This window comes from Bombus pascuorum, chromosome 16 (genome assembly GCF_905332965.1).
Source record: "Bombus pascuorum chromosome 16, iyBomPasc1.1, whole genome shotgun sequence".
In the NCBI taxonomy this organism is placed as follows: domain Eukaryota; kingdom Metazoa; phylum Arthropoda; class Insecta; order Hymenoptera; family Apidae; genus Bombus; species Bombus pascuorum.
Genome location: NC_083503.1, coordinates 85,487 through 110,466, shown reverse-complemented (window position 1 = coordinate 110,466; position 24,980 = coordinate 85,487). Strand labels below are relative to the sequence as shown.

Below are 24,980 nucleotides of genomic sequence, written 5' to 3'. Positions count from 1 at the left end.
CAAAAATTCAAACATTTGCGCATTTAAAAGCGAAAGCAATTTTTATATACATCATCTTGCATCCTGAGAAATATATCGCAGTCGTTTGAATCTAGGGAAATTTGAATTTAAATATACATATGTATTTTCCAATGTTTTTTGAGTTACTAGATACAAACTAAAGGAGAATTCTCATCACGTTGAATCGGCTAAACAAACGATATCACTATAGAATGAAATCTAGAATAGAAACAACAAATTTGTTCAAATTTCTTTCCTCGGTTTACTTTAATCTATGTTGAATGTCAGTTACATCGTAATGTTTGATATTTGTTGAAATGAACTTTTGGATTGTTTCTAATCACTTATTAATGTTTTAGCTCTTATGAAATAACCGCAAAGAATTTTAATTGCACGTGCATTGTTTAAATGCGTTTTATTTATTAGGCGAAGCAAACCTCGCTCCCTTTATACGACCAGGTACGTTTATCGTTTCTTTTATACACACTATTTATTTGCATATATTTTCTTATTAACTTTTTATCTTTTACGTTGAGATAAGAAAAATTTTTACACACAATCGTAATTGATTAGATTGTACATTTGCAGTATATACAACTGTTTGTAAATGTATATATATAAAAGTATAACTGTTGTACAAATTTAAAAAATAATTCAGTTAGATCCATAAACATTTGTAAAAGGAACATAGTACATCCATTTTTAAACAATGTAATACCTGCTACATTCAGCATAGAATTACAGCTGTTCTAAAACATTGAACCCTTGATTATCAAAGAAATGTTTAATGCTAGATGATGTATTATTTTTTTTTTTACATTATTATGTATTATAGAGATTTTTGATTAAGGACTATGTAGCAAAAAGTTTCTTTATAGCCTTATCATATATGCTCTAATAACTTTACAAGTATGAAATTATGAATCATATTGTATTACTTTACTTATCAAGTTTGTTATTTATTAGTGGTTTTATAACACATTAATTACATATATGGCATTATTTAAGCATTGTTTTAAGTCCTTGTTTCATATTTATACAACATTTTTAAAATAGAAATGTTCAGTAATAATTCAAATTATATATATCAAAGAAAGTATATCATACAGTAAATAACAGATAATTTTAATACTTTTACATAAACTTATATTGTTCATAATATATAATTATAAATCGATTATGTGGGTTTATTATATTGTTAAGTAACTTCTGTCTTAAAAGGAATAGAAAGATTTTTGGTATTATTTTCAGTGAAGGTCACTATTTTTTAAAATGGCTGATTCCAGCGATTTGGATCGGCAAATAGAACAACTAAAAAAATGTGAAATCATCAAAGAAGCAGAGGTTAAAGCTCTTTGTGCCAAGGCACGTGAAATTCTTATCGAAGAGAGTAACGTACAAAGAGTGGACTCTCCAGTTACTGTATGTTTTTGTTAGAATAAATGTAAAGCATTATTATAATCATAGTTTATAAAAGGCATGATTTATTTTCAGGTATGTGGGGATATTCATGGTCAATTTTATGACTTGAAAGAATTATTTAAGGTTGGGGGTGATGTTCCAGAGACAAATTATCTATTTATGGGAGACTTTGTTGACAGAGGTTTTTATAGTGTTGAAACATTCCTTCTACTTTTGGCATTAAAAGTAACTATAAAAATTTTTATAATGATATAACGCCTTAAAAATATAAGAAATTAATATGATGATCAATAAAATTATTAACTTTGAAAATTACATTGAGGAAATGAATTATTACTTCTGTAACGACAACTATGGATGTGAACATATTTACAGGTTCGTTATCCTGATAGGATTACATTAATAAGAGGAAATCACGAATCTCGACAGATTACACAAGTTTATGGTTTTTACGATGAATGCTTACGCAAATATGGCAGCATTACAGTTTGGCGATATTGTACTGAAATATTTGATTATTTATCTCTTTCCGCTATCATTGATGGAAAAATATTTTGTGTTCATGGTGGATTATCTCCAAGTATTCAAACACTTGATCAAATAAGGACTATAGATAGAAAACAAGAAGTAGGAACTATGCTTAAATTTGCATAAAAAATATTGAACTATTTATATATATTAGATAAAATTTTATGGTATAAAATACAATGTAATAAAATATATATTAATAAACTTCTTATAGGTGCCACATGATGGTCCAATGTGTGATTTACTTTGGTCAGATCCTGAAGATACTCAAGGGTGGGGAGTTTCACCACGTGGAGCTGGTTACCTTTTCGGAAGTGATGTTGTAGCACAGTTTAATTCTGCAAATGATATTGAGATGATTTGTAGAGCACATCAATTAGTTATGGAAGGATATAAATGGCACTTTAATGAGACTGTTTTGACTGTTTGGTCAGCACCTAATTACTGCTATAGGTAAATGAATATTTCAAGGACATAAAGAGATTACATCTTTGATCTTTTTAATAAATTGATATTTTTAATATAATACCTTTTTGATAGATGTGGGAATGTTGCTGCAATATTAGAATTAAATGAACACCTTCAGCGAGAATTCACAATATTTGAAGCAGCACCACAGGAAAGTCGAGGAATACCTAGTAAAAAGCCCCAGGCTGATTACTTTTTATAAAAAAAAATTTAATTAAAAATGACTGCATAAACCAAAATATTTCCAAATGTTTTTTTTTGTTAAAGAAAAAAACCATTTTAAATGATTGCTTGACACATATTTGCAAAACGTTCACATAGGAAAAGAGAATTTGATCATGAGAATATTGTAGACGAAAACTAATGTTGATTCATTTGTAATTGAATATTAGCAACGGACTTCTATCGGTATTGGAAATATCAATTTGATATAATAAATAATATGAGTATATGTGTTTTTCAATATCATAGTTTGTTAATATGAAAATCTGTATGACTCTACAAAACATACTAAATAGTTTTGTCCTTGATGATAGAAGTATCTAAAATTTTAAAATGTGTATTTCGTCATTTCTCAAGCTTCAAAGATACGTACACACACATGCGAAAACATTTGTACTCAGTACATTTAATTATTATAATAAGATTGAGCTTCTTTTGCTTTAATTTCTGTAATTATTTCATACAAAATGTTTTAAAGATGTGTGTAGAAAATAATCAAATTGCGTAATTCTACCTTATATTGTATAAATATTTAATTTATACATGATTTAAACTATAACTAAATTTTAGTGATATTAAAATAATTATTTAGCATGCAAAACAATAAAATAGAAAAAGTAAGTAGAATTTATAAGTGATTGTTTGACTTCAAGAGTAAGTAAATTTATTATAATGAATTTTTATGTAACTACATTCTAATAGGTACGAGATTGTAATTATTGAAGCAACAGATCATTTTATAACCCAGCTGTATAGTGAATTTCAAAAATAATTTGACAAACTATAATTTCAGAAAAACTGATTTTATAGAGAAATAGTGTCAACGAAGTTTAATTATTTCAATCCTTAGTTATTCGATTTACAATTTTAATTTTGTGTTATTAATATTATCGATTTCTTTATATATATATATATATCATTTTTAATTAGCAATTTATATACTTTTACATGTAGTTATAATATACATTTTTTGATATTATGTAAGTGATAAACCTTGAAAATGAATTGTCTACATATAATAGTAAAATGATACACGAAAATTATAATAATATAGTCTAATTAAACAAATGTTTTTAACGATTAGATTTATATATTAGTTAATTAATATTAATTTGCTAATAGTATCAACATAAATTTTGTGAATATATATCTTTCAGCTTTAAATTTCTTTTCGAATTCAAATATTTGTATGACGCCTTTAAACAAAGAACTAGACAGTTTATAAGTATTTATGTAAAAGTATTTGAGTAAAAATATTACAGAACAATTTTTTTCAAAATATAATAAAAATCTGCTAAAAGCAACGAAGTATTATCATATTCTATAGTTCTATTTTATTGCGTATATTGGCAACACTACTGACATAATATCTATCAAAGTTGTTTCCACGGTTGACTCTTCTGTTAAGCCGTGGTTAGAACATAAATACAAAGAATACGTGACGTATAAAACATTTTAGTTATTTAAATGAACATTAAACATTAATGAAATTAGTTCATAACTAGTACTTATTAGTATGTTGTGAAAGTTTTATTATTCACCGTACAATGACATAATTCACCTATGTGTATCAATAATTAGTTGTTTACATTAATATAACCTATCAAATTATGGATGTTCCAACTCCTTCAAATGTAAATCATGGATTTTCCCATAATACTGATGGATTTTTAAATATATCTATCGAATCTCCAAATTTGGATCCATTGTCAACAAAACGTAGAAGGTGCATATTAACTTTTCACTTACAGATGTATTTACAGATTTAAATGATTCTATGTTCATATATTGTATCCTATTGTATATTATATACATCTAAAGGCTGCTTAATTCTTTAATTGTACCACATAATTACATGACGTAATATTATTTTATTAAAAATATGAATACTAATTATTTTTATTTTAATACAATCAAATGAGAATCTTATACAAGTTTGTGTTAATTAACTTTATATTAGTTATTAATAATGTAGAAAACTAGAATTGATTTTGTAAATATTATAAATATTAGTACTAGTAGAGAAGACAATGTATATATTTTTATAAATGTTAATTCTTTCATTAATGTAGTTCGTAATAGATTACTATTAACTCTATCGATACATTTTTATGACAAAACATTTAATCTAATACTAATTAGATAATATTTTATATTAAAAAGTAAATTCTAATGAGTAAATTATAACTTCAATTAAATTTGTTTAATTCTTCATAAAACATATATAATAACATAACTTGAGAAAACATTTAGAGAAATAGAACAAACATTTGCAAGAATTATCTAAAATGAAATATTTATATATATGAAGGCTGTTTTGACATAATATCCTTATAAATTGACCAATGCTAGAAAATGCAATTCACACACACACACACACACACACACACACACACACACACACACACGCACGCACGCACGCACGCACGCACGCATGTATATATATATATATATATATATATATATATATGAGGTCAAACGAGAACAAACATTATTAATAAAACATGTTTGTGGCCATTAATTTTTAAAATTAAAAGTGAAACAGCACATAAGACTGTAAAATACGAACGAATAAAAGCAATTATCTTTCAAAATCAATCTACCACTTTATTGCAATTGTTGTTAATGCAACTGTAAAATAACTTTAATTCTCAATAAACTTGTGTTCACATGGATATCGTGATATTATATGACTTTAACATTGTTTGAACATTTATTATATACATTTACAAATAAAAAAACTGTTAAATTTGTTTTTATTTATTTATGAGTTATGAGATGATTAAGTTATTAGAAATTTATAATCTATTCCTTCATTTATAATAATAGAAAAACTTTTTTGTACACTTAAAATTTCTATAAGATTTTATTTTGCTTGTTAAGATGGACAAACAAATACATTTGTGTAAGTACATATATAAATGCAAACAACTGTATGCACAAAGCGTTATTGAAGTCATACTTAATTTAAAATCGCATCTTACATACAATATTATAATATAAAGAATAAGGAATATAATTAGGAAGAAGCATACAATATAAGAATTACTTGTTTGATTACTTTTTATATACTTTACACAAAGGAAGTTGTCAATAAAGATGACATACAATAAGTAAGAATAAAAATAATCAATAAAATACTCAAAGAATTAATTAAATTAATTAAATACAGATTAATAACTCTTATATATATCTCAACTATATCATTTGTATTATACTTTTAGTTCTTCACGTACAATAAAGCGTAGAAAATTTGATGACGAGCTTGTTGAAACAACATTCAACTTACAACCACCAGCTACAAGTACAAAGTCTGCCTCCAGATCTAGAACTGTCTCAATTTCTACCACCCCAATAGAGTCTGCTGTTCCACAACAAAATGCACCAAGTCCTATTCAGGTTTCTACAAATGTTTCTCAATCGGATAGATGTAACAGACGAACAAGTAGACCAGGAGCGTCAAATGCTCCAGGACGAAAAAATAAGAAGAATAAAAATCATTCACATTCAGTAAATGCAACAAAAGATCTAGGAAGATGGAAACCAACAGATGACTTAGCATTAATCACTGGTGTACAACAGACAAATGATTTAAGAATGGTATTTATTTTCTTTTTTTTTTTTTTTCATTGCAAGCTAAAATTAAAGAAATACAATAAATACTGTTTTACTAAGTATGTTAAGGTATTGTTAGTATCACTCATTTTTTTATATTTTTTAAAAATAATAATGTAGTAGTAATACATAGAACTCATTGATGTCCAATAGGTTCACAGAGGTACAAAATTTTCTTGCCGTTTCACATTGCAAGAAATACAACAAAGATGGTATGCTTTGTTATACGACAGTGCTGTTTCAAGAGTAGCAGTACAAGCTATGCGTAATTTACATCCGGAATTAATTGCTAGTGTGCAAGCAAGAACTTTATACAGTAAAGCAGAGGAAGATCTTCTGGGTACAATAAAATCGGTAATTAAATGTTTTAATTTAATAAAATATTTTTTAAGCTATATTAATAAATATAAAATATAAAATATCTTTGGCTTTAGTTTCTTATACATATATTTTTTACATAATAAGATAACTTTTTTTATCTGTTTAGATTACTCAACCAACGGTAGAAGTTTTTCAAGAACTTCTTGAGGCAAATGCTCATACATTTTATTCTGCCCGAACTGCAAAAGCTTTATTAGCTCATTGGCAGTTAATGAAACAATATCATCTTCTTCCTGACCAAACTGTACAAAGTTTACCACGGGGTGAACACGTTCTTAATTTTTCTGATGCAGAAGAAATGATCAATGATACAGAATTAATGGAACAGAAAGATGAGTTAGTAGATGCGGAACTTATTGCAGCAGATAGGAGAAATAAAAGAGAAATAAAGGTGTTAGAAAATGAATTGTGTAGATGGCAGGTTCTAGTTGATAGCGTAACGGGAGTAAATCCACCAGATTTTGATAATCAAACTTTAGCAATACTCAGGGGAAGGCTTGTTAGATATTTAATGAGATCACGAGAGGTAATTTTTTAAACTGTATGATAAGAAATCTCCACTTAAACTTATCTTGTATTATTTTAATTGATTCCCTATTTAAACTCTTAACTCTTTGATTAGATTACTGTGGGTCGTTCAACAAAAGATCACAATGTGGATGTAGATTTAACATTGGAAGGGCCAGCCTGGAAAATATCAAGAAGACAAGGAACTATTCGGTTAAGAAATAATGGAGATTTCTTTCTTTCCTCGGAGGGAAAGCGACCAATTTTTGTAGACAGCAGGCCCATTCTTGCAGGAAATAAAATGAAGCTTAATAATAATAGTGTAATTGAGGTACTAAATTAGTTTGGTTTTATTATATAAGAGAATTTATTATATTATAAAAGAGAACATTTTACTCTTATTAATACTCTTTCTACAAGACATATAATACTTTCAATGTTCTTTTTTTTTCTTTTTTTTTTTTAGATTGCAGGTCTGAGATTTATATTTTTGATAAATCAAGAACTGATTTCTGTTATACGTCAAGAGGTAGTCAAACTAAATTTGAAACCATGAGTGTTCTATTTCATTCCATAATTAATATTGTGTACTACTATAAATAATGTATTGTCTCGTATACGTTTATTGTATTATCGTATATACTATCGTGTGTATATATATATATATATATATATATATATATATATATATATATATATATATATATATATATATATAAGAGTTTTGTATAAAGTAAATAATTGTTCCATTAAAAGAAACTAATAAATTTTGCTCAATTTTGTATATTGTAATTTTGTTTCCTTGTTAATAGTGGCTTGCATTGTACAAAACAGCTTAATTCATCTATATTTTGCATTTGTTTAAATATTAGAAAATTTACAATAAATGTACTACTGAAAGAAAAAATGAGCATATGTATACCTTTGAGGAGCCGTGAAAGGAATTGTTTATATTCTAGAGGCAATGCGTAATCTTGAGCAGATAGTGGGGATCAAGGAGCATTGTCAGGGGAGGGGGTTAGGTGGAGTGAAACGTGTAAGTGCATTTTTGAACCTTCTTTTACAAGATTTAAAATTTGCTTGTAATTTCTATTTGAATATTTCTATCCGATACTATCAGCCTAAATAATTCAATTCACATTGATTATATACTTAACAAGTTTTTCAGAATGTGACATAATATTTTTGTGTTTCGTTACTTTTTGGGGAGGGACGATAGGGGTGATTGCCTTCTGGATCCGCCACTGTGGTCAGAAACATGGCGGAAATGTAGAAATGCGAATCCGTGGCTGGGGGTTGTTTAAATACGGGGGAAGAAAGAAAGAAAGGAAGATACGGGATATATGTATGTATAATGTTGAGAAAAATTTCATTACGAGAAATTAAATGGTTTCGAGTGATGCATCACGCGGTGCACCTGTCTTTTCCGTAAGTGAATACATTTCAGAGATTTCAAGCTAACCTCTATTTTTCTAAATGAAACTATACATTGTTTTATTCGATGCACTATTCGATGCATTTTGTCATTCTCCGTAAAAATGTGTCGAGATACTTGGGTTGAACAATCGTTAGCTTAAAAAATATTTCAATCGTAATTTTGTAAAAATTTGCATATGAGAAAGAAAGGAACACTCAGAGCAGAATGCTTGTGTAATTTGTATTTATGTTCCCCTTGTCTTTCATACATTAAATTTATTTCAAGAAACATTTATTCAAATAGAGAGTATCAAGTAAAATAAAAAATTATTTCATTCGATAGTCAAATGACAAAGTGATTCAACGAAAAGTCACTTGACTATTTAAAAAATCTAATGTAATAATTATTTAAAGACAATATCTTGAAATAAAGTAATGTCACTTAATTATATTTTATGCTCTTCTATCTTCTCTATCTTCTATGCCGCCACTCCCCCGTTCCCCCTCATATTTACCATATACCAGTTTGCTAATGATCTTTCACTCGATACAATTTAAAACACAGTGACGAAACAAACAACTAATAATATTAATGTAATTCGAGATGTATCGTGTAGTGATACGAACGAAATATAAGTTACACATATATTGGAAATAACATTTATTTTTTTAAAGGATTATATATTATAGAAATTATAATCATGGAAAAAGTGAAGTGACAAATGTTGCAATAATTCGATGTTTTAGTAATGTTTCACTGGATACTGTCGGGGATTCTTTATGCTTGCATCATCATCAACCGCCCCTTCCTTCCCAACCACCTCCATGTCCACCCCAACCACCTCCATGTCCATTTCCACCACCTCCGTGTCCACCGCCACCACCTCCGTGTCCACCGCCACCACCATTCCATCCATGTCCATAATGATGTCTATCAGAGCTTAAAAACATTAATAAAATTGTTATTAAATTCGGGAATAAAAAGTTCTTCATAAATAATTCGTTAATAAAGGGACGAATTACATACATGTTACATGTTACTTGTATTAGATTTCTCACTCTTTCCGAAGATAAGCAATATTTTCATTCTAAGAATTAATTTTTAATATAATAGCCTAAAAACGATATTAGATCCATATCTTGTTCCGAGGAAAACGATCTATTTTTATTTCAAAACACAACAGTATCCAGTACACAAATTCACTTTTAAACAATAAAACGATAAACATTCTATCTGCGTTCAAAAAATTACGTATATATCTCTAATGATTTTAGTTACAAGGCTTTGCAACTGTGATTTGTTCTATACTAAAGATTGAAAAGTGTGATTAAAGTTTACATTACTCTGGCATTGGAATTCATATATATATATATATATATAGTTAATACGATTTTAAGGTATCTAAACGTTGGATGCTTCGATTCTGTAGACTTACGATAATCTGCTAAAAAAATATTCTTAGCGCGTTAGTCAGTATTGAATTAGACGTAATAATAAAATAATTATTTTTCTTTCGAGATATCCAAGAGAAACATGAAATAATATCGTTTATTAATTTAATATATCATAAAATCCATTCTGCAATGAAAACAGAAAGCGTCCCGCAGAAAGTTAGGGAACATGGATTATATTCCGTTACTTTTATCATCGTGTATGATAGAAAGTGTTTATTTTTCAATGACGAATAGTTTTTAAATCAACTCGTCAATTGTTTGATATCGTGAATTATTTTTACTTACTCATAAGCAGTTGCATCAGCATTCAAGTCCTTGACATTATTCAAAGAAGATTCAACCTCCATAGTAGCAGGTTTTAAAGGCTTCCCCAAACAGGATACCAAAACCATCATTGAGACAAGTAAGATCTATATACGAAAGATATCCTTTATTCTTTATCCTTTATTTATATGACGGAATATTATTAGTGATAGGGTATATTATTAAGAGAAAGAATAAAAATTTTTTACTTTCTCAAGTATTATACACATATACATATAATGTAAACATATCGTTCGTTTCATGGGAAATAATAATGTGATTTTTTCTTTTTAATTAATATAAACAGAAACAACGTCAAAGATTTAGATTGAAATAAAATCGCAGTAATCGGTAAAACTGTATTCAGTACTCACCAAATGCACTGGTCGCAACATTTTGAGGACTGAGATCAGATCGCCCAGGATCGGGTTTATATATGTCTTTGCTAGCACAAACAGTTGCGAAGAAGGATTGAGATGACACACAAGATTGCGAAGAGTAAGGTAAACATCGTATAAATACGATTGAAAAATGTCGAATCACTTTTTTTAACAGTTTACACAAAAATTTTCTGGATAGCATTTTAATGCTATCTTATTATATAAAATAACTTTGTGCAATAAAAAGTTACTCAAGATATTAGAAGGATATTTGCAGTCTAAAGAAGCTGCGATCATTTGATATTCTTCTAGTTAATTGGTAATCTTATGCTTTATATCTTTGTTTAGTAAATTATTTGTCCACTATTTGATATCTTCCATATCTTCCATATTTCCATATTTCTTTAAAATAATAGCACTGGTGCGTAGAGCCATCTTTATTTTACTGTGTCTTTAAATAAACAAAGAGACAAACGATAAACCGATGTTTATCCGTTATAACAAATTTTTATAAGAATATTATTTTGCAGGGAAATAATATCTTTCGAATATGTTCTGTGCGATACAAATAGATTATGTCCTAGTATAAGGTAGGTATATGTTACTACCTACTATAGGTAGTAACATTTTAAGAGCAGTAATAAGTACACGGTGGTCATAAGTTTGTAGTTGGAGCGAAGTAGCAGATATTCTTTGATTCTAAGCGAGAGTGAGAGAGAACATCGGTGTACATGGTGTACATTGTTAATCAATCGTATTGTTATTTTAAGAACAAGAAGTACGCGTAATATGAATAAATTAAATCGATCGTGATATGTTCTGAGAAATTTTTCTGGTAAACAGTAGAAAAGTAATATAAGGAAAAATAAATTACATATTATACGCAGTTTGTCTTTAAATACTTTGTTTACAAAGTCACAAGGAAATATTGATAAGTAAGTATGCAGCTAAGAATGCATTTTTTAATTACAGGATATGAAACGTTGTCTTATTACGATATAGTTATTGAAGGTGTGACCTGTTGTTTACATCGAGCCATTCTAATCATACGAATACAGTCGAATAAACAGTATTGTAATTACATTCGTATTCCACGATAAAATGTCCTTCGTTATTTATTTCATACAACGTTCGATATTTTATACAGCGTGAAGCATGTAAAGCATAACTGCTGAATATCGTCGGAAATAATGATACAAAATGATAGAAAAAGGGTATCGTAATGAAAATGTAAAATATTGTAGGGGGTACAACGTTTCGTGTAGTTTAATCTTTTTACATTAGGGAATGAAGAACATTTTAAGGTCACCAGCATCTTTTAAAACGGAACTGTGCGTTTTGTAATATATAGTTTAGTATATCAAATCATATACAGTTAGTAGATTAGTAGATATATATATATACGCATATGTATGCACAATTCGATGCAACTAACAGTACACACCTTCACTAGCCATATCATAACGTGTCAATCTTTCATATTCTACGATAAATAAAGAATGGAATCTTAACTTTATATACGTTTTATAGTTAACGCTTATGCCTCTGTAAACAAAGCATTTAAAGTCAAATTGTATATCGCGTGTGTTTATTTAGCTTTCCTTATATTACTTGTATTAGTTTATCAGAAAAAATTCTCAGAAGATATCACGATCGATCTAATTTATTCATATTACGCCGTGCTTCTCGTTATTAAAATAACAATACGATTGATTAACAATGTACATCATGTACACCGATGTTCTCTCTCACTGTCACTTAGAATCAAAGAATATCTGCGACTTCGCTCGTACTACAAACTTAAGATCCCGATGTACTTATTACTGCTCTTAAAATGTTACTACCGTAGGGCATAATCTATTTGTATCGCACAGAACATATTCGAAAGATATTATTTCCCTGCAAAATAATATTCTTATAAAAATTTGTTATAACGGATAAACATCGGTTTATCGTTTGTCTCTTTATTTATTTAAAGACACAGTAAAATAAAGATGGCTTTACGCACCAGTGCTATTATTTGAAAGAATAGACATAGAAGATATGGAAGATATCAAATAGTGGACAAATAATTTACTAAACAAAGATATAAAGCATAAGATTACCAATTAACTAGAAGAATATCAAATAATCGCAGCTTCTTTAGACTGCAAATATCCTTTTAATAACTTTCTGTAAGCTTGGAGTAAATTTTTGTTGCAACAAAGTTATTTTATATAATAAGGAAAATGAGACGGCATATTACGCATATCTTAGCGTAAGAAAAATAAGTTAGTGACATTTTTCAATCGTATTGGCTCAACATTTACCGGTTTATCCTTTGTTGTGCGCATCCTTGTGTGATGTCAACCCTTCTTCGCAACTCTTTGTGTTTAAAGAGAGAGATATATAAACCCGATCCTGGGCGATCTGATCTCAGTTGTCAAAATGTTGCGACCAGTGCATTTGGTGAGTACCGAATACAGTTTTACCGATTACTGCGATTTTATTTCAATAAATCTTTGACGTTGTTTCTCTTTATATTAATTAAAAAGAAAAAATCACATTATTACTTTATAAGTAATGAAACGAACGATACGTTTGCATTATATGTATATGTTTAGAATACTTTAGAAAGTAAAAATTATTATTCTTTTTCTTAATAATATACCATATCACTAATAATATTCCGTCATATAAATAAAGAATAAAGAATAAAGGATGTCTTTCGTATATAGATCTTACTTGTCTCAATGATGGTTTTGGTATCCTGTTTGGAGATGCCTTTAAAACCTGCTGCTATGGAGGTTCAATCCCCTTTACAAAATGCCAACGACTTGAATGCTGACGCAACTGCTTATGGGTAAATCAAAATAATTCATACATACAAAGTTTTGTTCGGAACACTTTTTTGGCAAACTTTCGCGAGTCTAATGAATCGTTGTATTTCACCGATTGAATGTTTGAATACCTTAAAATCATGTATACTGTGTCTGGAACCCAGAACCAGAGTGAAGTCGCAGGTATTCTTTGGTTCTAAGTGACAGTGAGAGAGAACATCGGTGTACATGGTGTACATTGTTGATCAATCGTATCGTTATTTTAAGAACAACAAGTACGCGTAATATGAATAAATTAAATCGATCGTGGTCAGGACGTTTGACACTTTAGAGTTTGTTGAAGTTGAAGAACAAAACAAAGTTACAAGATCCGTGAAAAAGTGAAGAATTTTGTACCAGAAACATGTAGAATGACATTTTTTTTTTTTTTTTTTTTTTTTTTTTTTAGTCGACTTAATACCGTTTGGCTTTGAGGCTTCTCGGATATCAAATAATCTTTGAATATCAAGATAAAAATAACATTATTTTCAAGTAATTTCATAATCTCGGTATTAGCGAATTATTTATGCAGAGATTTCTATCTCTGAATTTAATAACAATTTTACTAACGTTTTTAAGCTATGGAAATCCATGGCGCTATGGATCATACGGCTCTTGGGGTGGTCGTAGAAACGGTTGGAACGGTAATAGCTGGGGAGGAAGAGGATGGTCAGGCAGAAGCGGCTGGTGATGATAGAAATACGAGGAGCCTTCGATATTATTAACTGATACATTACTAAACTTTAGAATTATCGTAACAATTGTCGCTTCTCTTTCTGGATGATTATAATTTTTATAGCACTATATATAATTCTTTATAAATAATCCTTTATAAATAAATTTTATTTGCAATGTATGTATGCAAACTGAAATTTCATTCGTACATGGCATGATATATATATCTCATATCACGTTAATATCGTCCTTTATAAAATCGTAGAATATCTCTCTTTTAACTTGCCGGCTAGTAGCAAAAAATCTATCTTAGAACGTTCTATCTTAGAACGAAGATAAAATAGAACGAACATATTCTATGTATGTTTGATTGCTAAAACGATGTTTTGGGAATAAGGGCAGAACATTTCGATATCATACTTAAATCGACAAATTGCGTCATTAACTTTGAGAATAAATCCCGGCAGATACAAATTCGGCATTTGACCATTCTAATATATAGTATGAATTTATAATATCGATTATTGAAAATATTAGAAGAGACAGAGACGAGATAGGAATACAAACAATTTTTCCCATCGATACTACGTCGAAAGCAAAAGAAAGAAAGAAAGAAAGAAAGAAAGAATATAGTCAAGTATTAAAGTAGTAATGAATTTCATCGTTTTATTAGCATTAATAGCAACATTTTATTATCTTATATTAATGTACAAAATATTTTCTAAGACTGATATAATTAAGGATATAAAAAAGTATGTCTTCAATTTTATGTGGTGCATCGACAAACGACAAACGGTGTTTAACAAACGAATATAAAATAAAAGATGCTAAATATATTACCCAAATCAACATTTTCCCTGTTAATTATATTATTCGTATAACATTGTTATTGCTATACAAATACTACATTTAAACTTTTATGTTCTGCGGTTACGGAGTAGAAACCCATTCAGGCCAATTTCTAATCTGCTTCTGAAGTTGCGATCCAGGACTCTTAGTGGCTGTAACTTGTTTAGCACCGATTACACGAACATCTGCTCTAAGTATTCCTTCTGATATGCCACAATGAATTAATTTATGCGCAGCATTCATCATTTTATCACTTGCGGCCTTTTCTGAGTAAAAAAGGATATTGCATTTAACATAAAATAATTATAATATAAAAATACAAATGTATAATACATATAACCACAAAAGAAAGAAAGTGTGAGTACCTTGAAAATTTCCTATAAAAGCAATCGAGATAGATTTTTTATTATATCCAATGGTATGAGCTCCTTCACGATTCCAGCCGCGGCCCTCATATACATTCCCATCTCCACCGATTAGAAATCTATCGAGTAAAAATATTAAATAACAAACGGTAGAATAAAACGTTTATTGTTTCGTAATAAACGTTAATTGTCAGTTTCACTCTATAAATATAAAAATAATGAATAAAGAACACAAATTTCTTTAGAATCGTTGTAAAATATTGAAAACCGAAATCTAGTTAATGAGAGACTAAACTAGAACGGATTAAAATTCTTTTTCCAATTATTCAAAGTTCATTGTCGCTTATTTTTTCTACATTTAAATTACAGATCTTATACGATCATGTTATGTGGTAAGTAATGTATTTAAAATGATACTTAAGAGTATCCTATATCATCCCATCCATTACTATCCATGTGATAAGATCGAATGTTCTCGGCTTGATCAGTACATGTACTTCTAGTATCACATTCTGCGGTAACTGTATGATGAATAATGACATATGGTATGGGAATAATTAAATAATTTGTGCTTTTTGCGTCTACATCAGCCCACTCGCTCCGTCTGGTAATCTGACAATTCTCGTTTCCGTCTGAGAAAGCAAAATTTATATTACTTTATTCTTAAGAAACATACGTTTTCTATTTTTAATTTATAAAAACATCGTGTACATACATATCTATATGTACGATTGTTGAATAACGTCGAAAATACAGAATAATTTTGTAAAATGTTTACTTCTTTCAAGTATATTTTCTCGAAAACAGTTATTACCATAGCTTTTAGTAAAATTATATTATCTTCGATAACATTTAAATACCGACTTACCACCGATACGAAAGAGAAGAAAGATTGTGAACATCAATTTTTGCATCTTCTAAATATTCAAATGAAACTGTATGATTACTTGTAAAGCTGCACCCGTATGTTCTTTATTCGTCTAAATAAACTAAAAATAAAAAAAATACAATAAACTACTATTATATTTCAACAGATGTATCAATTATAAAAGGCGGAGCAATTAATAAACGAAGAGAAATATGTGATTAAATGTGCTTCCAGTTGGAAGCTATCTCACCCGACTAAAGTTCATATAATCTAAAGCGTTAATGTTTTTTTTCTTCTGCATTTTATCTTTTTTTTTTTTGCTGAATGTGCGCACAAGCGGAGATATTCCAGATATAGCTCATATATTTCATTTTTGATCTAATAACGAATCATATTCATATCGATTCGTATTATTTTGTAAACTTTAGAAAAGATTAACTCATACTTCGGAGTTACAACGTATGTGCTTAAGTACGTATTCAGTTAATAACATTCACTTTAGTGGAGTAACGAGGTAAACACTTTGAACACTTTCTTTAATCATCCATAACTCAAGAAGTAAGCTACGTACGTGTACAGGGTGTTCGATTTCCACAAGGTTCACACGCAATTATCTCCCAAACTATTCGTTATTCAAATGGAATTCGTTGTTTAAATGGAATGCCGACCGTTTAGTGGCAAATTCATCGACCTACAATATTTATCGCTGTTATAATAAGTAGTTAATTCATTTAGTCAATAATATAAAATGCGTTATTCTTAGTGTCTTCCAAGATGAATTCGTCCTGTGTTATGTTCTTCTGCCGTGTGTTTCCAGCTACAGTAAGGGAAATTACAGCGGATATTTCCTTAATGTCGCCGTTTCTACTTCCTCGCATATATGTCCAGTCCTCATCTATGAGTTTTGATTATTTCAAGTCGGTATGTTTACCCTTCTTCGTCCTTTAATTATTTCCTGTCTTCCTTTCTTAAAAATATGTTCAAACTTCCCTCTGGTAGACCATCTACACGTCGACCATCTTCCTTATCTATTTAATCGACCAATCAACGCACGCATTCCGCTTATTCTAGAAATTTAAATAGCGTAATTTAAATAGTAAATTGTAATAACAGAAAAAAATTAAAAAGAATGCAAGAAAAAAAACTGACTTTTAAAACTAAATATAATAACAAATCACACTGCAATTTAATTAACTTTATTATAGTGCATGAATACAACCGATCTTTGCATAGTTTTCGTCCACAGTAGCGTCCTCCTAATTTAGTTAGCACGCGATAAAACTTTGAAATAATTAAAAATTCATCCGCGAAAATAAACTCAAAACTGTCATATGTATTTCGCCTTTAGGAAACCTATAATTTAAAAATTTCTGTTGAACTTCAGGGAAACTAGAATTTAAAAGTTCCTGTTGAACGTCTTCAAAATACTTAATATCCCATCTTTGTGTTTTTTCAATCTTCAAATAGGTGTACATTTAGCAGATACATACAGCGCGTATGCTTTTTATGATCATATTACGTGTATTCTACGAAACATTTTAAAATTCCATTAACGCTGTAATGACACCCAACTATCAGATTATATCGGTAAAATTTTTAACAATTCTGGAAATATACAGAGGTTGCAAGATATTTAATACAAATATATATATTTTGTAGAAACCTAACTCCAATCACAAAAATATTTAAACCGGCAATTATCCACAATATTAATAGGTCTCAGTATATAGTGAGACCATTTTTACTACTTACTAGATGTACGTTTAAGACGGTATTACTATTCATATTGTATATTAAGCTTTCACTAAATATAGGTCTGCAATAAACATCTTGCACATATATAATATATAATAATTTCAATAAAATTTTGCCGATATAATCACGTAATCGCGTCTCATTAGTGTTTTAAAGTAAAATGAGAGTTTTAAAACGCTTTATATGATAAGCACAATATAAAAATGAAACTCTTCTGTGCCCAAGTGTAGGTACGAAAACTTTTGCGACCCACTGTACACACACACCATACAAATGAAGCTATCATTTTTTATACTTTTAAATAACTAGATTTTTAACTAATAGTAATTGAAGGAAATTCATATTTGTATCACCTACGCATATAAGTAATATATTTCAAGTATATTATGAAACAAAAAGTACCAACTTTTATTGTTATTGTGGACGTATTGTTAACGTACCCCCTAACCTAATGAAAAAAAAGAGACGAAAACTGATTTTAGGGAATTTATTGGTAATGATTGGTATTGCATATTTTTGAATAATGATGGAGACAGTGCATCCATCTAGAAGCTAGGATTACCGATGTCCGCCGCGGCGGCGACAGAGTCAACATCCGGCGACGCAGAGATGCGCACGTTTCGGCGCTCGCCGAGGGAAAAGGGACGCCGCGATCGTGACTTCGAGACATGAGAGCGACGATGAAGCCCGCCAGCATACACAGCAGCACCTGAGGAGCACGCTCGCTTCCAGTAGTACATCCAACAAGGAATTCGGCCGGTTCACTTGGGATTTACGTAGGTTCGGTCTTTTGGTCCTAAAGTTTATTCTGAAACGATCGAAAGGCTAACTTTTCTACCAACGAGGTAACACACCTCTTCCTCTGAATCATGAATGGTTCTATGATTCTCTTTTTAAATAGAAATTATTGATAATTATTGTACGTTCTTTCGTTGTCTAATTATCAAATCCCTTTATTCAATGTTGATAATATGTTTTAAGTATCCTACCGATTAAATTAGTTATCTAGTACGAATTAATAAATATGTTTTCACTTATTCTATATAGATTTATGTATTTGTATAGATTCAGTTTTGTGACAATTATTTTTCACTTTTGTTTAAGATATATGACCCCACATTTTACAAGCATTTATAAAATCACAGAATTTAATTAATCTCTTTTATGCATATCATTTTCCTTTTTTTTTTCATATAATTTAAATTAACGAAACTGTCACGCAACGTTATTTTTACTCAGGTTGTACAACTAATCACGTAATGTTTGTTTATGTATAGTAGAATACAGAAATACGCGAACATTTGCTTTGTATCTTGTGGATTTGTTTTATTTTGATTTTAAGCACTAAAGTGTTGTTCACATAAGGCAATATTCCCAATCTAATTTTTATCCTATCAATAAAAAGTCAATAATAAAATATGTAACGTCACAATATATTAATTGTGATATTTAATTTTAAAGGTATCTTTCGAAAAATGTTTGTAATTATAAATATATTTATAAATACAATTTTGTACGTGAATTTATATTTATCATACTAATGCTTTTAGTTAATTTCATGTAATCACTTGAATATTTCTTAATTACTATATATTATTATGTTAAAGAAATAAATTCTACTGAAATTATTTTTTTGTATTTTATCAAATTTTAGGTGAGAAGAGAATCATTCGTTTAATAATTTTTGGTGAGAATATACTATCATTGGTACTAAGAGTATTTCTCTTTTGTGCGTCTTATCCAAAGAGGTTCTCGACGTCCGTAATCAAGGGCACGAGGTTTGTTCTATTGTATCTTTGATAATTTATAGACCTACATATTTGTCTGTTATTTATTACCTACGTAACAATAATGATATATACATATATATATATTATTAAATTTGATTTCTTGTATGCTATCTTATTACATATATTTCTGAAGTAAATATATTTTATAGCTTAAGTAAATCATTTTAGAGCCATGTCATCAGGCGCAGGTTCCAGTGGAACTGGCCGGGGGCGTGGTTCGTCATTGGCAGACAATAAGCCAGAGAGCAAGGAAGCGAAGCCTAATCCAAAGATGTCGAAAGCTTTAGGAACATCCGCCAAAAGGTAGCACATCCATCATCCAAAATTAAAAAGACTCTGCCATGGAGACTTAACAAGAGCTTAAACTAATCTTCTTGTCGCAGGATACAAAAAGAATTGGCAGAAATCACATTAGATCCACCACCAAATTGCAGGTTTGATTTTTTCCCTTAATTATTTTTATCATTTATGTTATTTGTGATATTAACACATTCACAGTAAAGCTTATTTCGGCTAACTTTCTGTTTGTGCCAATAATACAGTCGAACCTGGTTAATCCAGAAATCCCTATAAAACTACAATTTTGTTCATTCCCTTCCCTTCCAGTGCAAAAATCTCTAGAAGTCGAAGTAAAACTTACTTTTTCCAGATACATTATTTTACCTTTGTAAGTCGAATCTAGAATAGTTGGACCTCTACAAGTCGATGTTTGCCTTCATAAGTCGAATTTCTATCGCTACTGCCTCTACAACTCGAAATATATCCATAGCTACGCTATGTGTCACAGAACGTGAGAAACAAAAAATTCGATATTTCTTTCTTCTAGCTGTTAGGATTGTCTCGAATAATATAAGACAAGGTTCGACTGTAGTACTTACTTACGTAAAAGTAAACAATAGTTTGACTTTCAAATTTCTTTCTTTTAGTAATTAAAAAAGCTTTATTACAGTCAATGGTCTAATCGTTAATTTTTGCCAAAATTCGAATTTTTGTTCTCGTTTCTTATATTACTAAATAATCTATGTAACTTTGGTATTTATCTTATAGTGCAGGACCTAAAGGAGACAATTTATATGAATGGGTATCAACAATACTTGGACCTCCTGGTTCAGTTTATGAGGGAGGAGTATTTTTCTTAGACATACATTTTTCCCCAGAGTATCCATTTAAACCTCCAAAGGTATGTTAATCGCATAATTAATTATTATTAATTTTGTGATAAATTTCATAACGAAATTTATGTCAATAAAGGTTATAGAGTTGATATGCAATAATGCCATATTAAAAGAAAGAAAAATTGTTTATATACAAGATGACATGAAATTTGCAATAAATTATTTTATTTTTAACGCTTTAGCGTTCTAATCGAAGTTTATGTTATTAAATTATTATTCAAACTTTTTTCACTATATAATGTTTTGATCATATACATTTATTGTAAAATTAATAGCAAATAATACCCGATAAAATTTTAGTGATTGTTTATTAAACGTGTAATTTTAGATTGTAATTTATTAAAAACAAAATGTAACAAAACTGAATATAGAAATAGCTATGAAATAAAGAAGATAAAGTTATATGCTGATTTTAACTTTTCAATATTGGATACTTAGTTTATAAAGATAATATAACAATACAGCATATTTTCTTTGAAAAAGAGACTTTTATGCAGTCATCATAAAATGTTTATAATCTCTGTCTTTTCTCATTAATGGGCTGCGTATCTTTCAGAACGTATTCTATTATATAGTACAAATAGAAAACAGTCCATTGTGGATCGTCTATTAAAAGTAATGGGAAGAGTGACAGAAAATCATTAAGATATAATTAATCGTTAATATAATGTTTTTAGGTTACATTCCGAACACGCATCTATCATTGTAATATCAACAGTCAGGGTGTAATTTGTTTGGACATTTTAAAGGATAATTGGTCTCCCGCGCTAACCATTTCAAAAGTACTATTATCTATCTGTTCTCTCTTAACAGACTGTAATCCAGGTAAAATAAACTTCATAAATATTATAGTTAAATTATTTTAGATATTAATATAATATATTTTCTTTAAATAAAGCTAACGAAATTAATATATGTATTTATGTATCTTCAAATTTGTTGTTGTGCAATTTTATATTATCCTAAAAATCATCTTAAATGAATGAATATATTATATAAAATAGGAATATGAATAAATTTACTATTACACTAATATTTATGATATTGTTTGTGCTTCAGCGGATCCTTTAGTAGGAAGTATAGCAACGCAGTATCTACAAAATAGAGAAGAGCATGATCGCATAGCACGACTTTGGACTAAGCGTTATGCCACATGAATGACATTGAATAAAGCTGATCTCCTTGTTCTTTCAAAGCGAACTTAAGGGAGCCCTTTCGACTATGCTAAAGTTTTGATTATTCGGATTGATCAGTCATTTTTAATAAATTAATGAAAATAATCAAATTTTCTCGATTAATCGAACGTTATTTGTAAGATTAAATTGCCTTAATGTAGTGGTACTTTTCTTTAAACTATATTTTAATTAAAATTATTTGTCCGTGTAAACAGTGATTATTTTACAGACATTGTTTCGCTAGTCGGCATTAGATATAGCCGCATTAAAGGGAAGTCACCCCTCACATTAAAAAATGCTTCACAGCTGGTAAAAATGTTCGGTTATTCGAAAAAATGTATCGAAATGTACTTGTTAATCATGATTTCTGTTTATATTTAAATTATACTTTTTAATAAATCCCATTAATGATTATAAGTGATCATTCGAATAATCATCAATTCAGGTTCTCTGCACCTTCGAAAACTTATCGTATGTATATGTATATCTATCGAAGGATTGCTTTAAATGAAAGACTCTTTAAGATCGTCCATACGATCATTGTGATGTGCTTTTATATCGAGTATGTAAATGTGCCTAAGATGAATGAATGTGCGTGCATGTGCCACCTTACTACTCTCGTTTTCACCCTACAGCTCTTAAAACGTGTTTATATCTTCCAAAACGTATTCTTGTGAATACTATTGACTAATGATGCCATAAAAATGTACATCTAGCCTTAATATTTAGTCTCGATTCATTTTTTCTATTACATGTACTGATCTTCATGCAAATATCCATTTTTTTTTTTTTTATTTATAATAAATTGTTCGTATGAAAAATATTTACATCAATTAGATTCGAAACTTTTATAGTAGCATTACAAATTCTTTTAACCAATAAACTTTTACAAAATATGTTTGGTACTGATATTAGTAATTGGTACCAATGTAATATATTAAATTCAACAGAAAGTATTCTTTTCTATTGTAAAGCATAGATCTATGATAAATTTTTCTTTTAAATTATACAAGATTTTTTAAATATAAAAGTTATTGTACAATGTCTTCCAGAATTAGAAGCGATTTACTTTTCAAGGTAAAGAAATAGATTGGTATTATGAATTTCTGTAATATGTAAGTACACATTTTCATAATTATAATAAAGAGAACTTTTAGTTTTTTAAACTTTCTTAAAAGTATGGCACAGGGGTGAAAAAGTGAAAGTGAGGGCTTCTTTATCTTTTTCTTGTTTTCTCTGTTCCTTTCGTTTATTTGCTCGTTTTAAAAATTTGCGATGAGATAGTATTTAAAGTGGTATGCCCATTGAGAGTATCGAATAATATTGATAGGTTAAGCAATATTATGAACAATACAAATAATCTGACCTGTAAGTAATTAGGCTGATAGTTATCATAAGGGTCCCTTTAAAACGTTGCTTGCATTCTTTACATAATTTCCATATAAAGTGTGATTAATCGCATTACGTAAAGTTATTTGATCGAAATTAATTTTCATTTAAACACATTTCATTCCACCGAATTAACAAAGATTATAGTATTATTTAGAGATTTTTTACGTAGTTTTTAATCTATTTGATTATACCTATTTGGTAATTGATTATGAATATGAATATGAAACAAATAATAACTATGAAAACTAAATTAACTTTGATAAATCTGTTAAAAATTGTATAGCAATCAATATGCTTTTCAAGATTGTTTTAATCGGGCCCATAAAACTTAAATCGCTGTAACTGTAAATAAACATAATTTTCTCTGTGTTAACGATAAAGAGTCACGGTCCGTGGTTTCCATAAAATTTGTATTGATTACATCAACAAATAATTCAAAAAGTAACACCGTTGTACAATTTTTTTATATGAGATTGAAGATGAACGAAGTATTCAAGTTATAGAACTCAAATACATTTTATACCGATTAATTATTAATTTTACTAAAAGATATATTAACGTATATAAAAATTGTTCAGCTATTAATATCATCATAGCCTCTACCACAAATGAAATTAATAATAACAAAAGACAAAAATTTTAAAGTTTCTAGAACGAACTGAGCATTCACTGTCTTAATTAGTTATTTCATTCATTAATTATTGTACAGTTTACGTCGTACAAAGGGATTTTGTTTTTATATTTCATTGAAATTACTGTCGAGATTCTTGTAAATATATTCTGTGCGGTTCTTGATAAAATGATCTTTTGGACCCCTGAAATTGTATATAGATCGTACGTAGAAATTTGCTCTTTTGTAATTAAATGTTAAAAAAAAGTAAAAACATTTTTTATGAAGCGTGTTTCATCATACGAATTATGTAAAGGAGATTGTTTAAACGATTCTTTGAGTCATTTGAAGACTCGCGTAAGAAGAAGGTTTCAATAATTTCCGAAATGTGCTAAATTTAAACAGCTTTTTATAACTCGTATAAAGTAAGAGTGCGATAGAAGAATTTAGAGAATATATAAGTAGTCAATAATAACTGATGTTTCTAAGGTAATATTATGGCACAAAAGATCGTTTAAACGGATTCCTGTTCTATTTTTTCTTGTGAATTTCTTTTACTTTCTTTTCAACATATAGTTGTAAGACGCTACAAGAGAGCATCCTATATGATTAATAAATGTTAGTCTGCTAATCTTAGAGTGAATATAGAACAAAATAAAAGAAGAAAATCTGGTCGTATAGAATGTTTACTGATCTTCCTCTATTTTTATTTTAATTCTCTTTTAAGTGAAACACATAAATAATTGAAGCATGCTTATAAGAAATATAATT

At 28.9% G+C, this 24,980-nt stretch overlaps 5 protein-coding genes across 9 annotated transcripts; 3 read left to right on the top strand and 2 right to left on the bottom strand.

Moving 5' to 3' along the window:
• The first annotated feature begins 198 nt into the window (after positions 1-198).
• LOC132915134 (serine/threonine-protein phosphatase 4 catalytic subunit) lies at positions 199-2,881 on the top strand. Its single transcript, XM_060974829.1, has 6 exons — positions 199-459; positions 1,252-1,422; positions 1,495-1,647; positions 1,798-2,049; positions 2,165-2,403; positions 2,491-2,881. The coding sequence occupies exons 2-6, from the start codon at positions 1,273-1,275 to the stop codon at positions 2,618-2,620; spliced, it is 924 nt and encodes a 307-aa protein (XP_060830812.1). The 5' UTR covers positions 199-459; positions 1,252-1,272; the 3' UTR covers positions 2,621-2,881.
• A 1,005-nt stretch (positions 2,882-3,886) lies between these two features.
• Positions 3,887-14,411, top strand: LOC132915131 (microspherule protein 1). Of its 2 annotated transcripts, none has more exons than XM_060974825.1 (7): positions 3,887-4,366; positions 5,865-6,240; positions 6,409-6,609; positions 6,743-7,162; positions 7,259-7,474; positions 7,610-8,488; positions 14,135-14,411. In XM_060974825.1, exons 1-6 carry the CDS (start codon positions 4,251-4,253, stop codon positions 7,697-7,699), a joined length of 1,419 nt encoding a protein of 472 aa, XP_060830808.1. In that variant the 5' UTR covers positions 3,887-4,250; the 3' UTR covers positions 7,700-8,488; positions 14,135-14,411. The 2 variants fall into 2 exon arrangements, with proteins under 2 accessions (XP_060830808.1, XP_060830807.1); XM_060974824.1 differs by having other exon boundaries at positions 7,610-8,571.
• LOC132915137 (ubiquitin-conjugating enzyme E2-24 kDa) lies at positions 8,473-24,892 on the top strand. Of its 4 annotated transcripts, none has more exons than XM_060974832.1 (8): positions 8,473-8,571; positions 18,604-18,843; positions 19,722-19,845; positions 20,026-20,160; positions 20,241-20,291; positions 20,905-21,037; positions 21,710-21,857; positions 22,092-24,892. In XM_060974832.1, exons 4-8 carry the CDS (start codon positions 20,030-20,032, stop codon positions 22,187-22,189), a joined length of 561 nt encoding a protein of 186 aa, XP_060830815.1. In that variant the 5' UTR covers positions 8,473-8,571; positions 18,604-18,843; positions 19,722-19,845; positions 20,026-20,029; the 3' UTR covers positions 22,190-24,892. The 4 variants fall into 4 exon arrangements, with proteins under 4 accessions (XP_060830815.1, XP_060830816.1, XP_060830814.1 ...); XM_060974833.1 differs by having other exon boundaries at positions 18,604-18,847; positions 19,814-19,845; XM_060974831.1 differs by having other exon boundaries at positions 18,604-18,847.
• On the bottom strand, positions 9,206-10,926 carry LOC132915139 (uncharacterized). The gene is made up of 3 exons (XM_060974837.1): positions 10,692-10,926; positions 10,300-10,424; positions 9,206-9,499 (listed from the first exon to the last, which is right to left on the bottom strand). The coding sequence occupies exons 1-3, from the start codon at positions 10,710-10,712 to the stop codon at positions 9,355-9,357; spliced, it is 291 nt and encodes a 96-aa protein (XP_060830820.1). The 5' UTR covers positions 10,713-10,926; the 3' UTR covers positions 9,206-9,354.
• Positions 15,044-16,601, bottom strand: LOC132915138 (peptidoglycan recognition protein-like). Its single transcript, XM_060974836.1, has 4 exons — positions 16,313-16,601; positions 15,866-16,076; positions 15,445-15,563; positions 15,044-15,345 (listed from the first exon to the last, which is right to left on the bottom strand). The coding sequence occupies exons 1-4, from the start codon at positions 16,356-16,358 to the stop codon at positions 15,161-15,163; spliced, it is 561 nt and encodes a 186-aa protein (XP_060830819.1). The 5' UTR covers positions 16,359-16,601; the 3' UTR covers positions 15,044-15,160.
• Positions 24,893-24,980: the final 88 nt, after the last annotated feature.

Bases quoted from the DNA above. Each gene is read 5' to 3' on its own strand.
- LOC132915134 (XM_060974829.1), top strand. From the start codon at position 1,273: ATGGCTGATTCCAGCGATTTGGATCGGCAAATAGAACAACTAAAAAAA. The intron at 1,423-1,494 runs GTATGTTTTTGT...ATTTATTTTCAG, and splicing joins GAGTGGACTCTCCAGTTACT to GTATGTGGGGATATTCATGG. The intron at 2,050-2,164 runs GTAGGAACTATG...AACTTCTTATAG, and splicing joins CTATAGATAGAAAACAAGAA to GTGCCACATGATGGTCCAAT.
- LOC132915131 (XM_060974825.1), top strand. From the start codon at position 4,251: ATGGATGTTCCAACTCCTTCAAATGTAAATCATGGATTTTCCCATAAT. The intron at 4,367-5,864 runs GTGCATATTAAC...TTATACTTTTAG, and splicing joins TTGTCAACAAAACGTAGAAG to TTCTTCACGTACAATAAAGC. The intron at 6,610-6,742 runs GTAATTAAATGT...TTATCTGTTTAG, and splicing joins TTCTGGGTACAATAAAATCG to ATTACTCAACCAACGGTAGA.
- LOC132915139 (XM_060974837.1), bottom strand. From the start codon at position 10,712: ATGTTGCGACCAGTGCATTTG. The intron at 10,425-10,691 runs GTGAGTACTGAA...TTTCGTATATAG, and splicing joins TGTTGCGACCAGTGCATTTG to ATCTTACTTGTCTCAATGAT. The intron at 9,500-10,299 runs GTAAGTAAAAAT...AATGTTTTTAAG, and splicing joins GCTGATGCAACTGCTTATGA to CTCTGATAGACATCATTATG.
- LOC132915138 (XM_060974836.1), bottom strand. From the start codon at position 16,358: ATGCAAAAATTGATGTTCACAATCTTTCTTCTCTTTCGTATCGGTG. The intron at 15,564-15,865 runs TTAAGTATCATT...TTTACTCGATAG, and splicing joins TGGGATGATATAGGATACTC to ATTTCTAATCGGTGGAGATG. The intron at 15,346-15,444 runs GTACTCACACTT...TTTTTTACTCAG, and splicing joins TTTTATAGGAAATTTTCAAG to AAAAGGCCGCAAGTGATAAA.
- LOC132915137 (XM_060974832.1), top strand. From the start codon at position 20,030: ATGTCATCAGGCGCAGGTTCCAGTGGAACTGGCCGGGGGCGTGGTTCG. The intron at 20,292-20,904 runs GTTTGATTTTTT...TTTATCTTATAG, and splicing joins GATCCACCACCAAATTGCAG to TGCAGGACCTAAAGGAGACA. The intron at 21,038-21,709 runs GTATGTTAATCG...TAATGTTTTTAG, and splicing joins ATCCATTTAAACCTCCAAAG to GTTACATTCCGAACACGCAT.